Raw genomic sequence first — 17562 nt, forward strand, 5'->3', positions numbered from 1 at the left:
ACATTTGAGTGGAGTTAGGGATGGACTCTGCTTCACGTGGATGGGGAGCCTATTCCAGAGGGTGAGATCCTTTGAAACACATAGCTGCCTCACCAGCATGTTCTGTTTATGTTGCAGGCCAAGTTTAAATACTTGGATCTAGTGTTTCTGTTACTATTTGTTTTGCGAATGTGCAAAAGGTCCATGAGGACTGGATTTGAGAATGCCTTGTATGCCAGGCATAGATCACCTCTCAGTAACCTGTAAGGAGACTCTGTAGAGATAGGGCTTGAATGCTATCTGTATAAAACAGTGTTAATACCCTGGATTCTGTTAATATAGAGCCTCTATGATCATTTCAACTGTTGTACATGTCTGGTCAGGTTTGTATTGAAGGGGGAATTGTACTCAAAGATGGGCCTGATAAGGAGTAAGAAAAGTGGTACCATAACTTGGACTTGAATGCCACACCCTTATTTATAAAGTTGGCAAATAAGTGATTTTCTTGCTGTGTTGGCAAAAAGCCTTATTACTGTCTACATATGTTTCCAGATCCCTAACTACCAGTTGTCTTATCAATGGAGTAATCAACTTAGGTGAACGTTTTCCCAAAAGGCACTATAATGCACTTATTGGCATTAAGGTTTTTAATCTGTGGCTTTGGCACCAGTCATTTGTCTATGTTGGACCATCTTGCAGGATGTTAATGTCATAGGGAGCCTGATAGCTTCCAGTTTGCTGTCATCTGCAAACTTGGTGAGTCCGAGGTCCTTGATATTAGCCTTGACCTCAGAGATGCTTATTTGAGATAATTTATTGTAATGCTTGGTGTTTATCATATTGATCACTGCTACGATAACCTTAACAATATTGATTGTATCCCACATAGACTATAACAGTCCACTTTCCAACGCTTAAGGGCACCTTTCACATGCCCAAACCATCAGTTAATTTGAGCTGAACTGACTAAAATGACTGGATTTTTCTTGGGATCTTAATTTTGTGTTAGAAATGCTAACACTCCCTTTCAACCAACTAATCTGGCTGACTTGAGGTTCTTATGGAAATCAGTTTTATTGATTGATTGCTTTGGCCTCTGGAAGAAATGTATCTGAGTTGCAAGCTCTTATGGTGAGTCATCCCTATCTCATTTTCCATAGGGACAGGGATGTTCTTCATGTTTCACTGTTGCAGTCATTACATTTGGGTAATCTGCTTGCAGGTTGCCCTCAGTTGGCCTGATTAACAAAAGTCTTGGGTCCTGCTTCGGTTGCTGTCCCTTCTTCCATTACGTCAGGTCGTCAGGGGTATAAAGCATGCAGCCGACGCCATTACATCAGTCTTTCTTGACGTGCGGTGCCCAAAGCAGAAGCAGTTCGCAAGTGCCGGTCGGCCAACTCCTGAAATTTTCATTTTCGAGTTTCAGATCCAGAGTCTTCAACTAAAGCCAAGTACCCCGTTGGGGAAACTTTTTCTTGCTCCTTACCGATGTCAGTAAAAGTTAGTAATTGCATTACTTGTGGAAAGCAAATACCTCATAAAGATTTTCATTCGTACTGTGTTCCTTGCCTAGGCCCTGACCACGACGTACCTTGCTGTCAGTTTTGTGCTGTATTTAATCAGCGTACTATCCATCGTCTGTATATTTTCACCTCTAAATATTTCGGTTCTTGGTTTAAATATTTTTTACGTAATATATCCACAATTTTCTATACACATGTTGATTGTAATATATGTTTTTGTAATTGATATTTATATTTATTTGTTGTTCTTCAGCTCATGCCTGTTGTGTTTTCACATAGGAAGTGTTTATTTAGCTGGTATTGCTCGACCAGTTTGGTTATATATCATTGCCACCTGTTTATTTTAATTAGGCATTGGATTTCTTAATTAGGTAATGTGATTTCCTATTGGTCAGGTTATATGCTGTTAGGGTATATTAGGATCAGTATATGGATGTCTATTTTATTCTGATGAAGTTGTTTACGAACGAAAAAGTATGTGGAGTTTATGCAAACGTTTATCTTGTGTTTAATAAACTACTCTTCTTGGACTTTGACTTCCTGGTGCTTCCTTCCACCTTGAATTATACAGTTATTCATTGTTTTTTGAAGGTGGGATTCTCCTGTTGGATTTTCTTTTTAATGTTAATAACTTGTATTTAAAACAAGCAGTTGTGTCTGGATTTTTCTTAACTGAACTTATTTTAGAGTTTTTTCATAAACCCTTTGTTAGCATAGGCTCTTTAACATGACACAGTTATGCTTCATGTTTGCAGTATTAATGAAAATTAAAATCATAATTTTTATAACGTTTCCAAAATATTTCATTATTTTTTTTACCTTTTTACTTCTGTCATCTGCTGGTTGTCAGACTCTTTTGTCTATAAATCCACTCTTTGTTCCTTTATCACCAAAGTGAGAGCTGATCAAGAGGGGGTCATCATTTAGGTAACCATCAAGGGTGGTTCAGATTTTTTCCCTTGCATGCACCAGGTGAAGTTCAGGGGAGGGACATGCACTGGACTGCAGCAAAGGGCATCCTCTTGTTTCTGCAAAGGACTTTTCCTCTCTGTTAGCCCTGCTCGTCCCTTGAAGCATGAGTAATAGTTTCTCTGGTCTGCACCAGGGACATCGCCCTACCCAGTGTGTCACCAAATGCACACCTCTTCTCTCCCCCCACTCCTAGGGAGGCAAACAGGCCACACCCCTTCACTGCTTCTGCTTAATGAACTTGAGTCACAGTCCTAGCTCCTATTTTATCAAGAGCTGTATATCCCACAGTGATTGTTTCACCATGCACATTTACCAAATCATGCCAACTTTCACATACCACCTTGCTTTTTATTGCCAAGGCTACCATTCTTGAGATACTGCTATTAATATGCAAGTATTACTAATATTTATAATTGTGGAAAACCCACCTGTATAGCTCAGGATGTGTACATGATGCCCACCTTGCCTTTTTCCTATTTTTTTGTTATCACTGTATGTATGTATGTATAACTGGAATTTTATTCTCATGTTGCAAAGTCCTTTATTGCTTTAATAAAGGAAGTTGTGATGGATTTCATCTATAACTTTTTCACAAAGTCTTAAGTTGCTCAGGGTCTGTACATATCACAAACACTGTTTCACTGCCTGCATGGTAATTCATATTTTTGTCCCTTCTATTTACTTCCAGTACCATTCTTGACATGTTAATATTAAATCTGCAAATACTGATAATATTCATAAACACAAGAACAGATAAAGCTGTATATTTCAGGATTATGATGAATACAGACCTCCTTTTGTGTGCCATTTTTTACTACCATCCATTGCACACATGGCTGCACACTTGTACCATTGCTGTCATGTTCTTTAATGCATTGGGAGACAAAATATGAAAAATGTATTTTCCACGAACTTAATATAATTGGTAATTGTTTCAGTAGATTCAGTGTTGCAGTACCAATTCCTACCCTCAGTCCCTTCTTTCTCCTGACATATGCCTAGGATTGTGGTAAAGTACCTCCCCTATTCCCTGTTTAGATGCTCCTCTGAGTTACCCTTGTTGTAGCTTCTTGGCATATAATTTGGCCAACACTGGACAGGTAGTGCTCTGAACATTGGAGAGGTGTGGTTAGAGTGTGGTTTAAGAAAGACCTGAAGATGGTGGCTGAGTATCCTTTATATCACAGATGTCCTTGTGTCAGAAAGGGAGGAAGTCCATTTGGACAAGGTGGAGAAGGTGAGAGCTCTTGCATTCTGGTCATCCTTTAGGCTCCTGCAGGCAAGAAGTCTCAAGAGTCATCTGCTGAAATAATTACGGTAGGCATAGAGAATTTAAGTCGGTGTGCTGTGCTTCCTGCGGTATAGGGCTTGATTCCCTCTGTCCTCATTTGCCTGCTGTGTGGCCTTGAGCAGGTCACTTAAGTAGACATTGCTCCTGTGTCACCACAGAAAAAGAATTGTGTGTCCAGTGGGCCTATTTGGTTAAATACTGCTATTATTAAAGTTCGTAAGACAACTGTATTTCATTAACAGTGTGACACTGGACTAAAGCTGTAACATCAAATAAGAGTCAGCAACAGTATTTCTGTAGAGACCAGTTTTTAAAACTGTATTGCTGAAATATTGTGCAAGTTTGGGGTGGGGAGTGTAATGTACCCTGTTAGCAATGTAGTGATGCTGGGCTATAGCTGTGACACAAAGCAAAATTAAGCGGTGAAATGTCTGTACAGACCTGTATTTAAAACTGTACTGTTGAAACAGAACATATGCATATAGTCTGCAACATATTAATACTGGATTGAAACTGCAGTTAAAGCAAGGTAAAGCAATACAATTTTTGCAACAGAGACTAATATTTAAAGCTACATTGTTAAAATAAAAATAGTTATGCATACTGTCAGCATTGTAATGGATCTGGGTTGGAGACGCATTTTAGAGCAAAATACAGTAACTAAATGTTTGCAGGGACCAGTATTGAAAACTGTACTATTAAGGGGAGACAACGAAACACATGCAATATTCAGGAGGGAGCTCTGACATAAAGTAAGATGAAGTAACAGTTAATATTTTTGGGGAAAGGGCTGTAACACTATCAGCAACATAGTAGTTCTGGATTACAGCTGTGATGTAACGTAAAATCTGATGTTGTTAATCTTCGTTCATTCCTTACTGATGGGTTATCAGTTCCGTCCTTGGAACCGAGCCAGCCTTATACCAAGCTCGCATCAGCCAAAAACTCTTGAGCCAAAATCCTACCCCCAATGCTCTGCTCCCTGTTACCTTGGATCTCGTTTGCTGCGTTGCTGTACAGCTGTGTCAAGCCTTCTCTCTTAGCTAAGTGTTCATTTTTTTGAATTTTTTCTATTAATATTTAGAAAGTTTTCAATTCTTCATTATCTCGATCTTCCTACCCTATCACAACTTTGAGACTCTCTCCCTATAGTATTTTCCGTCCTTTTTTCTTACCTTTGAGGTAATTTTCCATTACCATCATTGGTAATTCTTCTCCCTTTTTTACCCTTCTGGGTAGTTTCTTAACCTTTTGGTAGTGTTGTAGTTTCTCCCTTGATATCACAATGTCGGATAAGAAAAGTAGTGTTGGTTTCAAACAATGTACAGAATGCGGCCATAAGTTACCGCTTTCTGATGGCCATGATTTGTGTGTTTATTGTCTGAATGTTTCCCACCTTTCAGTGGACCCCACCGTGTAAGATTTGTAGAAATTTCTGGACTAGGAAGGCCTCCTTAAAACTCCTTTCTGCGAGGCTATCTCTGGGTCAGAGGGCTCAGCCCCTCCTTCTAAACCCCGTAAGAGGCTTTCTTCTTCTTCCTCCTCAAGGTCGCTCACTTCATCTCCCTCTGGAGATCACAAGGATTCGACTCACAAAAAGGTAAAAATTTCTGGCCCAGCACTGCCATCTGTTGTCCTTTCGGCCCCAGCCTCGGCACCGCCCTAGTTTATTCTGTCTCCAGCTATGTCTTCATCACCACCGGGACTGGAGCTCCTGGTGCAGACACTTACAGCTCAGACAGTTTCGTCGCACCCTTTTTCGGCACCGTTGACGGTGCAGACTCTCTTGGCACCATCTCTATAGTAAACAGTCTTCTTCGGCACTGTTGGTGCAGACTTCTAAGGCTCTGTCCTTGCTGATGCAGTGAACTTCCTGGATACTGCCCTGTACAGTGCAGACACCTTTGGCACCGACCTGCTCGGTGCAGTCACTTTCGGCACTGTCGTTACAGGTGAGACACCTTCAACAGCACCGTATTCATTGGTGCAGACACCCTCGATGACTATGGCGCCACCTTTGTCAGCGTATCTCTGCACCATTCTCCTAGGTGCAGACACCCTGGGTTCCGGGCTGTGCACCACATGAACTCACAAGAACTAAGTACTCAACCTCCTTAGATCCTTTTGTGGGAAGTCAGTACAGCCCCGTTTTAGACAGGCCAGAAATTCTATCAGGTCTCTCTATGAGATTGACCAGGCGCCTCTCAGAACAGGATGTGTTGCGGCTTGTCGCTCAGTTGCTTGTGGCCAGGGGACTCTCTCACCTGTCTAAAGCTGCGCTCCCTCTTGCAGGTGACCGTATTTCTCCACAGACTCCTCCTTACACTCCTCCTTCGACTTCCAGGAATGCATCGAAGCCCCTTCCTCAGACAGCTTCCTTTCCTTCTAACACCAACAGTGGACCTCACTTTGGAGCCGGAGCCGTCCTTGTGGCCGTCAGTGCACTGGGCCCTTCTCAGGCTGCCATGGGGGCAGGCATTCTTGGTTCGACGCCAAATTTTTTCTATGGCATCCTCCAGGAATCCTCCTCCCTTCATTTTCCACAGTCCTCTTGAGATTCCTGGTCTGGGGGTCGGCTTGTCGGAGCGGGGTGTGACCCCGGTTCCGAGGTTGTTGTGCTCTGTTCCAGCTCCCATCCCTCTTCGGGCGGTCTGGCCTTCCAGGCCATGGAGAGGGCACTTGCCTCTGCTGGCAAAACATCCCTGTCAAGAGTCCTTGCCCCCCTCTGTGCCGCAACTGTCTCAAGCCACAACTACAAGGGCCTCAGGTTTCTCCTCCTCAGGAGATCCCCTCCTTGCAATCTTCCCCAGAGCTTCCCGCTGAGGAAGTCCCTTGCAGGGCTTCATGCAAGAGGAAGCACATGGACTCCACTGAGGACTCTCTAACCAAAGATATGGGCTTTGATGAAGGGGAAAGGTCCCCACGGTCACCCTCTGATGAAGCGTCCTTTGGTGACATCCTCGAGATCCTAAGACAGAGGGGCGACTGGAAGTTCTCCAGCCCTTCCTCAGAGGAATCCATATTCCTGCAGGCGTTCCGTGCCTGGCCCCCTACCTCCTGGATTACCCCACCGGCCGATGAGCTTGTGTAGCTCATCGTCCAGCATGCATGGAAAGCTCCTGACACTTTGGAAGCTATACCTCGGTGGCCTGACAAAATTTTATCTCCTCCTGCTGAACATCCTCATTGGTCCAGAGGTCTTCCAGTAGACGCTATGGTGGTTGCGGCTGCAACCAAAAAAGACTTGGCAGAAGAGGGCCAGACTGTCCATCCGCCCAACAAGGAGTCATGGGTCCTTGAACTACTTGGCACACTTTACGAGGCTCCAGAGAGACCTTATCAACCATCTCTCTGAAATATTGGCAAGAGCTGTTTCTGAGGAGGTGCACGGCCACATACCCTCTCAGATAGCGACCCTGGTATCGATATCCAATTCTTCCATGTTCTGCATTTCACGTGCAATGGAAGGAGCAGCTAGAATTGCAGGCGCAGGCATAGTCACAAGAAATCATGCCTGGATGCGCCTTTGCGACTCTGCGGACTCCTTTAAGGCTTCCTTTATTAATGCCCCCATCGAGGCCACTCTATTGTTTGGCCCAAAAGTTAAAGATACGCTGGCAAGGTGTGAACAAGATGGTAAGACTCTGTCTGCCGCTGGTGTCCGTCACTCCACCCCTCAACGATTCTACTCTAGAAATCAGAGGAGCGGGAAGATGTGGCACAGAAAATCAAAGGGCTCTTTCCGTGATGCACGTGCCGAGTTCTCCCATAAGGACAGAGGGGGGGAACTCTAATGGAAGACTCCCCTTTTGGGGCAGGGGAGGTCTGCAAAATCGGGGTTCCAGAGATTCTTTCTCTGGGCAACCCTACCAGCGCTTCTGAAGCGATACCCGACTGTTCACCTCTGGAAGTGGTCAGGGGTCATTTTTCCTTGTACCCCACTGCCTGGCGAACCATAACCACCGATTCTTGGGTACAACGGATAATATCCAGAAGCTGCTGCATTCCCTTCCATCTCTGTCCCACTTCACCCAGAAATTTACCAAATGTCCCACCCAGTCAAAGGGAAGCAGCAGCACACGAAATTTGAAAGCTGCTACAAAAATGAGTCACCCACACGGTCCCCCCAGACCAGATAGGATCCGGTTTTTACTCAAGATTCTTTTTCATGCCAAAAAAGACAGGGGACTGGAGACCAATTCTGGATCTTCAGCACACTAAACAAATTTGTAAAACAGAGAAATTCCAGATGGTCACGGTTCAGTCTATCCTTCCTCTTTTGGAAGAAGACTATTGGATGTGCTCTATAGATCTTCAAGATGTGTATTACCATACAAAAGTGGAGAAGTGCTCAAGAAGCTACCTCTGCTTCCACATAGGAGCCAGTCACTACCAATTTCGAGCACTGCCCTTCGTTCTCCCTACAGCCCCCCAGAGTGTTCACCAAATGCATGGCAGTGGTTATCGCTCACCTGCGACTTCAAGGATTCCAGATGTTTCCATACCTAGACGACTTGCTCCTTACCACCGCCACCAAGCGTCTACTGGAGGAAGCCCTGGATTACACTCGTCTCACAGCTCAGTGCCTGGAATCACTCTAAACTGGGAGAAGTCCAACATGACCCCGACACAATATTTAGAATTCATTGGAGTTATGTTGGACATGAGGAATTGCACAGTATCTCTTCCGGGTCACAGATTTCAAAGAATAAAACAGGTTCAACTGCTAATCTGTCACCACAAATCTTCTGCTTGGTCTGTACTCCAGCTTTTGGGGTCGATGACGGCCTTGATCACCATTGTTCCTCTGACCAAGTTCTACATGAGACTTCAGTGGCTACTTTTCACTCAGTGGTACCCTCTACAACATCCTTTGTCCTTTCAGATAAGTGTAACTCAGAGATGCAAACAAGATTTGCTCTGATGGACGTCTCAAAATCCCCAACAATGGTCTCGCCCCTTCAGTCCCCATTAGCCAAAAGCTACGGTGACCACGGATGCCTCCCTGATGGGGGGGGGGGGTTGTGTCAGGGAAACTCGGTCCAAGGCACCTGGTTGGAGACAGAGGGTCACTTGCATATCAGTGTCCTGGAACTGAGGGCGGTGCTATTAGCATTGCAGGCATTTCACTCGATCCTTCCATCAGGGACTATTGCAATCCAATCAGACAACATGTCAGTAGTCTGGTACATCAACAAGTAAGGGGCCACCAGATCTTACCCGTTATGCCGGGAGGCCTTGAGAATATGGCAGTGGGCGATAGCTTCCAACAGCTTTCTAATTGCAACGCACATTCCCAGGAGCTCCAACGTGATAGCGGACAAACTGAGCAGGTGCATTCTACAACCTCATGAGTGGTCCCTCAGTCCTGTGATAGCATTAAAAATTTTCAACTGCTGGGGCCAGCCTTGCTGCAATCTGTTCACGTCCCCACTCAATTACAAGTGCAGCAACTACTTTGCCCTGACCCCTTCTCGGGGACAGTCACAGAGAGACGCTCTAGTCCATGCTTGGCCCTGGGGTCTGCTTTATGCTTACCCTCCTCTACCCCTCATTTCCCAATTTTTGAAGAAAGCACGGCAGTTGAGCAGAGTAATCCTCATTGCTCCATATTGGCCTCGACAAGTTTGGTTTCCCTTCCTCTGGCCTCACTTGCTAGATCAACCATGGGTTCTCACTCCAACTCTGACGTTGATCTCCCATCTGCAGGGTCTGACCCACCCCAATCTAACAAACCTTAAGCTGACAGCTTGGTTTCTGCACTTCCAATGATTGCCAGGCAGGATAACCTCTCTTGCCCAGTGCGCAATATTCTTATTGCATCTCATAAATCATCCACCAGGCTAACCTATCTCAGCAAATGAAAAAGATTTACATTATGGGCAGTGAACAAACAGTTGGACCCCTTGTCAGCCCCAGTTTCGGTGGTATTAGATTATTTATCAGATCTCTTCCAATTTGGGGTATCAGCCTCTACTGTTCGTGTTCATTTAGCTGCCATTTCTAATTTCCACATTGGCTTCCAGGACTCTTCATTCGTGTCACACAGACTCTAAGACTTTCTTGAAGGGCGTTTTTCACCTAAAACCTCCCTTTAGAGAAACAGTACAACCTTGGGACTTGCCTATGGTTCTTCAAGCCCTAACAGCACCCCCCTTTGAACCTGCATCTTCATGTGATTTAAAGTACCTCTCTTGGAAAACCTTGTTTCTGATTGATATCACATTTGCCAGATGTCTGTCAGAACTTCAAGCCTTATGCATCAAACGTCCCTACCTTATTTTCTATAAGGATAGAGTCTCACTGAGAACTAATTCTTCCTTGTTACCGAAAGTGGTGTTAGAGCGGTCTATCAACCAGTCTTTTGACCTCCCAGTATTTTTTCCTAATCATTCTAACAAAGGAGAGCATTGCATGTACTCCCTAGATGTTCGCAGGCAAATCCATTTTTATTTGGACAGAACAAAATTTATTCGTAAATCAGACCAGTTATTTCTGACTTTTTCTGGACCAAGACTAAGTCGTCCTGTTTCTAAAGTTACATTAGCATCATGGTTGAGAAATTAATTACCTTCATCTACAACAAGAACAACATCACCTTGCCTCACAAAGTGAAAGGCCATTCTACAAGGTCATTGGCAACTTCAGCAGGCTTCCATGCTAGGACTTCCTTCAATGACATTTGCTCAGCTGCGTCTCGGGCCAACCCCCATACCTTTATTCTTTATTGCAAATTGGATTTGGCCTCCAGAGGAAGAGCTTCTTTTGGTTCCGCCTCCAGAAGAAGAGCTTCTTTTGGTTCCATGGTGCTCATGAATGTCCTTCCATGAGGGCCGCCCAAGGATACAGGTAGCTGGGGACTCTGTCCCATCAGTAAGGAATGAACGAAGATTAACAACATCAAATAAAGAAGTTGTGTCTTACCATAACATTCCATCTGCGTTGCTGATCTTCGTTCATTCATTACTCCCCACACTCTGTCCCCTTCCAGACGTTCCTGGTGGATTTCATATGGTCCTTCTTCCATTCTTCCATTCTTGTAGGTCTGTTATGACCATAGTTAGCCTCTACTTTTGTCTATCAACTTGTAAACTTGATCTGAAGTAACAGGGAGTAGAGTATTGTGGGTATTATCTTGGTTCGAGAGTTTTTGGCTGACACGAGCTTGGTATAAGGCCGGCTTGGTTCCAAGGACGGAACCGATAACCCATCAGTAATGAATGAATGAAGATCAACAACACAGGTGGAACGTTATGGGTAAGACATAACTTCTTTGTCATAATGAAGCTACAACTGAAGAGATCAGATCATTAAACATTCCCCAAGTAGCTTAGCGGTGTCTAAGGAATTTGACTATGATAGGTTGCTACTTCTCCTGTGAGCAGTGTTCTGCTTTTGTATTGTGGCTTACTTTTTTTCAGTGGCCTTGGATAAATAGACGTATCCATATACATTTTTTTCTGCAAGGTGTACATTTGGGAATATTTTTGGAGAGATTGCCAATTGTCTTTTTATCGAATTATATTTTTTATACATATCTGCCTGAGCTCAGTGTCAGCTTCATCAGTTTTAAGTTAGTTTGCTCTTTTTAGTCTTTTCCAGTGTTCTAGCATCCTTTACCTCCCACCTGTCTTAGTGTCTGATGATTTGGTATGCAATTGAGTGTTTTCCAGGCAGGATTGTCCCTCTCATATGTTTCTATCTAGGTGACTTTTTGAAGGCTTTATAACTCCTAGCAGGCTTCTTCTTGGATTTCCTCTGACTATGCCATGCAGTCTTTATCAGTATATCTTATGGGGGGGTTGCCAAGTACATTGCAGGGCATTCTTTTTGTTATGCTTAAGGAACATGCCATGTCTTTCCTCAGTACTTATCCTTTTTAATTAGTTTTTTGGTCTTGCAGTATCCAGTCTATGGTCTATACAGATCCTTACTGCTTGTAGCTCATGTCCAATTTTATCAGTGTTTGATTTTACAGCCTTGCGGGGTTGATAGCTGCTGGTTGCCTCTTGCTGCACTTTTGCCTTGGTACTGGGGTGGGGTTGGGGGGGGGGGGGATTGGCCTTCTTGCCTTTCTAAACAGATATGTTTATGAGCTTTCATAAGCTTCTAGACAGTACATCTTCCCAGAAGCCTACATTTATATTTTGGGTACCCTCGCACTTTTTTTTGCTTCATTGCCCATAGGAGAGGCAAGACCGCCCTTTGGCATTTGAGCTGTGAGACTTAACCTATCTCCAGGTAGACTGTTTCTCTTTCAAGTTATAGATTTTATTTTGCTGTCAATTGATCATTGACCAGTCTATTCTCGATAGATTAAAATTACCCTTCAGCAATCCTTACCCTTCAGCAGTCTCTCTAGGCTTGGACAGCCCCTCCATCTGGAGGCTGCAGTTAGGAGTTCCCTTTAAGGTTGGTAAGTATATATGTAATATCTTTTAAAGTGTGAAGAGAATTTTCATATTTTCTTGGTGTATAGAATATTTGCATACTTGGGCTGCACATGTTGCCCCTATAGCATGTGACGTGTGAGCGCTGGTGAGAGGTGCTTAATCCCACTAATGCAGGAGAAAGTCAAATTTTAAGTAAAAAAATGGTATCCTGTTCATAGACCCATCAAGGAGGGTCCCGTCACAGATCAGTTGACATAGTAAGAAATGCCTGTTGTTAGATACTGCAGTCTTTCCTCCTTATGTGAAGTACGGAAAATTATTTAAAATAGTATTATGGCATTGAGTGGTTTGAGGTTTTCTGCTTATTGTGATTTGAGAGGTGGATTTAATGGAGCTTTTGTTCAAAAACAGAGGGTATGATTTATCTATGGTTAGGAATATAAGGCAAGAGATCTTAGGAGATCTCCAACCAATATATCGACAAAGTTCTGGAATGATTGGTCAGTATAAATACAAAAAGTTTTATAAATTAAAGGTCAATGATAATATGGTTAATTACACCATTAAATATACGAGTGACGTTGAAAATATAAGATAGTTACCAAGAATTGGAATGTTCTCACCATGCACAAACAGATTAGGGATTATGTTGGTGTTAAGCCTAGATTTTGTTATAGGAATAGTGATAACCTTAAATTTATGTTATGTAATGATCAATATGTTACTAACATCAAAGGCAGTAATAATTTGATTTTAGGAGAGATTCTAACTAAAGGAACCTATCCCTGTTATCAGTGCAAGAGATGTAGTAATCTCTCAAAGATACAATCTTATCAACATCCCTTTATGAATTATACCTTTCAGCCCAATTTTTATGCTGATTGCAACACTAAGAATGTGATTTATTTGGCGACATGTGCCTTGTGTACAGCCTTCTATGTAGGACTGACAAAGAGGAGGTTACGTGATCGTATTTATGACCATCTTTATGACATTCGTAAACAAGATGAGACCAACGCATTGGCCAAACACATAAAAGATTGTTCTACACATTACTTTACCTTTAGAGTGTTGCAAGTACTGCCAACTAATAAGAGAGGGGGTGATAATGACAATGCCTTAGCTAAGGTTGAGCTGCACTGGATATTGAAGTTAGCAGCTCACCTACCCCCGGGCATAAATAACTACATTTCTATTAAACCAGTGTTAGCAGGGAGGAAATAATACACATTTCCATTCTGCTATCTATTTATTAGAATTTCTTTTAGGTCTAAGGTATTATTCATTAGATATTTTATTATTGTAATGACTATTGCATGTTACATAAATATGTATTTATCAGTTGGGACCAATTGGGTCCCTAGACGCGTATTTAGGTTGTGTATATTTACATGACTTTTGTAAGGTGTTACTAGGATTAGGCACTTTTTAATAGAGGTTAGGCAGTTTTGATATATGTTGTGATTGTATAAGTATTTTATATAAAATCTCATATTTCTAGATGTAACTATTCATACATATGTTTTTTATGTATTGTTATGTTTTTATATTTTTCCTAATGTCATGAGTAATAGTATTTTATTACCATTCTTGTTTTTATGTATTAGTACGTCTTTGTGTATAGGATATAGATGCAAACTATAACCCCTTAAGTTTTTTGTTTACATAGGTAGGCTTTTTGACATATTAGAGCATACCTATTGATTGTTTGTCATATATATATAGGTTATAGACTTACCTGTATATTGTATCCTAATAGTCATAAGAATAATAGTTATTTTTAAGGTTATAATTTTAGTTCTATTATTAAATAAATCAAAGAATATGTATTTAATAGTGATATTCAGTTTTTACTTATAAACATTATTTGCCGTTATTATAAGAACGATAGATTTCGTCAGTTAGGTCATAGATAGGTTTAGATTCTAGTTATGTATACTAATAAGGTTCAGTTATTTGAACATAAGCACATTCTTGAAATTGCACTCTGTATTCAGGCTTTGAGTATAAGTTTCTGTTTTACATCTCGGGAAACTTCTTATATAAGAATATACAATGGAACTTTGCTCGTAGCACATGCGTATACGATCGCTTAAGTACAACGATCATATTAGTTCCAGGATTGTATGCTTTGTGTGTTTACTACTTATGATAGCCATCTAGAATGATTTGATACAGGGACTTTAGGTTGCTATACCGCTCAGGTGTCCAGAATATACATAGCAGGATAACATGATTGTGTTTGAATTGTGATAACAGTTTTTCAGTTTTTTAGAGCTGACTAGCAACTGTCTTTGTCTTTTTACCTATGTAACTGACTGATCAAAAGCGCAATTAGTGTATTTAATGTTTTAATTGTTCTTAATTGAAGCTTGATTGAATGATGATCCCGCCAAAAAAATGTGTATTTAAATGTAAGTTTGTCCGTGTAAATTTATCTGAAGAAGCGTAGCCAGTACTACGCGAAAGCGCTCATCTCTACCTGCAATAAATTGATTTTGAATTTATATTGTGCCTATTCCTTGGAACCTTGCTATTTAGAAGACGGACTACATCGTGGTTCTACCTTTCACTGTTGTTGTTACTAAGTACGGAAAATTATTTAAAATAGTATTATGGCATTGAGTGGTTTGAGGTTTTCTGCTTATTGTGATGTTTTTTTACATCTTTAGTGACCGAATATTTTTTTTTCCAGTATCTAAGCATCATGGAGTTAGTTGAATCCTATGACATGATGTCTCGGAATCTACCCTACAGAAAATACAGACCAAATGTTTGTGTGTGCGATCATGCTGCTGAATGGCAAGTAATTTATTAAAGCTAAGTAACTTATTTTTTTTCAGAAGTGAAGTTTTCTTTTTGATGTTTCATTTTCTTTGCTCTGTGAGCATTTCACTGGCGTTGATTATTTTCAGATGGTGCATTAAGTTATTCCTCTGGCTTTATTGTAACCGGTAAGTTAGGTGAACCACTAGGGACTTTTTTCTATCCTATTTTGTATACATAGAAAGTAAGTATGTATGCAATCTTAGTAAAGCCAATTAAAACTGTATTAGGTCAGCGTAGAACTATCACCATTTAAAAAAAAGTAAAGCAAAATAGTGCTGTATACAACCTGTTAATGATGCCATCAGTAGTAAGGGACAGAGCTGTTGGCGTTAGCAGTGCAGATTGCTGATTGGTTTTGCTTTTATTTCACATTTAAGGCACATTTCTTTCCCACTGAATTACACTTTATCTTTTATCTTGTGGATGCGCTACAATTTTATATGCACCATTAAAAGACTAAGGATAGAGCGCCTTTTCTGATAGCTTTATTGCTTAGTATAATTAGTCTATGTATCATGCCATAAATACTTTTATGATTGTTGAAATCCAAGTGCAAAATTACTGCATATTCACTTTCTGACAAACTTTAGAGCACCTAGTAATTCTGCTTTGTTCATATTGGCTTCAGTCTGTCATTCAGGATATTGCATTTTTTTTACTATAATTTCTTGTATGCTGTGAAACTTTTTGCTTTGATGTCTGTCTCCATACACACAGACTTTGGTGATGTGTGTCTACATACACACACACACATATATATATATATATATATATATATATATATGTCTATATATAATATATATATATATATATATATATATATATGTATGTATAAATATAATATATGTATAAATATAATATATGTATATATTCAACTTTTTATGTCATGATCAGACATAAACATCATGATAAGAGCCCTTCCTTCCAAGGTAAATGGTGACTTCACATAAGAGGGGCTGCATGCAACAACACAATGGGGTGGACTAATTGAAAAGGAGTGTGGAAAAACTGAGTTGGGTCTGCCATTCTAGTTTTGCCTGTGTCTGCATATTGTGTGTATGCGCACATGCAAGCTTGTGTGTTTCTTATGCAATTCATCCCTCTCTTGCCTGAATGCCCTGTTTTTTTCCTGCCACTACCAAATCTTGTTTATGAAATTCTCTTCTACTTTCCTGCACCTGTGGCCAAGCCACTGTAATATGTTCTAATGGATCTTCTCTGCAGTTGGAGCCACCTTGGCTTCAGCTCTGATGTCCTCATTTCTTTCTGTTCCACAGTGTGCATCCTGCTACCTATCTCAAGCATTTCATCTCCATCACTTCAAGCTTCCTCAGCTGGTCTGCATTTGCTGCAGAGGTGCCTGTGCTGAGTGTTGGATCTACTAAATAATTGAAGGATGTTTTGTATAGTTTACTTATGGTGGTGGACCACTGTGGTTGTGTGTGTGTGTTTTTTTTTTTTTGTTTGTTTTAATTTTTGTGATACATGGTCCTGGCAGGAGCTGTTATCTTACACATTTTTCAAAATGGGTGTAAAATTCCTAAGTGAACCTTGCTGCTGTATTTAAAGTTAGTGGTGGTTCAGTCATAGGTGAATTTTGATGTTTTATCACCAGGGCAGCTGCGGTGGTGCAGCGGTTAGCGTTGCTGCTCACAGCAAGAGGTTCTCTGGTTCGATTCTCGGCTGCAGTGCTTTCTGTGCGGAGTCTGCATGTCCTCCCTGTTGTGTGGGTTTCCTCTGGGTGCTCCAGTTTCCTCCCACATCCCAAAGACATGCTGTAGGTGGATTGGACACTCCAAATTGGCCCTAGGGGTGAGTATGTGCATGTGTGTGCCTTCTGTAGAAGGCTGGGTGCCGGGCTGGCAACTCGACACCGTAAAACTCCACTGCCAATCATGAGTGGACAGGTGACCCACTGTGGTGACCCCTAACTGGGAAAAGCCGAAAGAAGAAGGTTGAAGATGACATGTTTGTAGTCCTTAAATTCAGTAGGGTTTGCTGTATGAGCTTTTGGGAGTTTAAAAGAGAATGTCATAAGTTTGTGGTCAGACTTTGCTGAGGAAGGAGATACCAGCAGAGTAGTGGAAGAGGCCATATTTGTAAGAATCCGGTGAAGAATGCTGTGCTGTCTTGTAGAGGTTTATTTACCAGTTGTGGCATTTTGGGGTATATTCTGCAATGAACGTATAGGTGTCCAAGAGTAGTCACCCAAAATAAGGGCATTTTTTGTTAGTAAGCAAATACTTTAGAACATTGAGAAGTCTTACATGTCATCAGGAGACAAAGATGGTGTTCTTGTAACAAGCTATTTGTTGACAACTAATCCTATATAGAGTGATCTGAAGCTCAGAGTTCATTGTGTGAGTCTCTAGGAATCTACCAAGAAGGTAATATGTTCCCTGACAAATACGGAGACCCCTTAACAGCTGGCATTGTGCCGAAAGGCGTAAACTTCACAAAATTCTAGTATAGAAGGAGTGTTGACTTTACATTTAAACCAACTTTCAGTTAGTAAACAGACAAGGATGTTTTCTAAATGTTGGAGTGCCTCAAGATCAAGCAATGTATCATTTAG

General features: G+C 41.4%; 1 protein-coding gene across 2 annotated transcripts in view; it reads left to right on the plus strand.

Annotated features, from left to right (window-relative positions):
• VPS13A (vacuolar protein sorting 13 homolog A) overlaps nucleotides 1–17562 on the plus strand; it is a 4910496-nt gene that overhangs the window by 926470 nt on the left and 3966464 nt on the right. For both annotated transcript variants that reach the window (XM_044060868.1, XM_044060869.1), the window contains exon 12: nucleotides 14854–14960. In XM_044060868.1, coding sequence (XP_043916803.1) covers nucleotides 14854–14960 — 107 coding nt within the window. The remainder of the gene's footprint in view (nucleotides 1–14853; nucleotides 14961–17562) is intronic.

This window comes from Protopterus annectens, chromosome 2.part0, assembly GCF_019279795.1.
Source record: "Protopterus annectens isolate FY-2018-M chromosome 2.part0, PAN1.0, whole genome shotgun sequence".
NCBI lineage: Eukaryota > Metazoa > Chordata > Ceratodontiformes > Protopteridae > Protopterus > Protopterus annectens.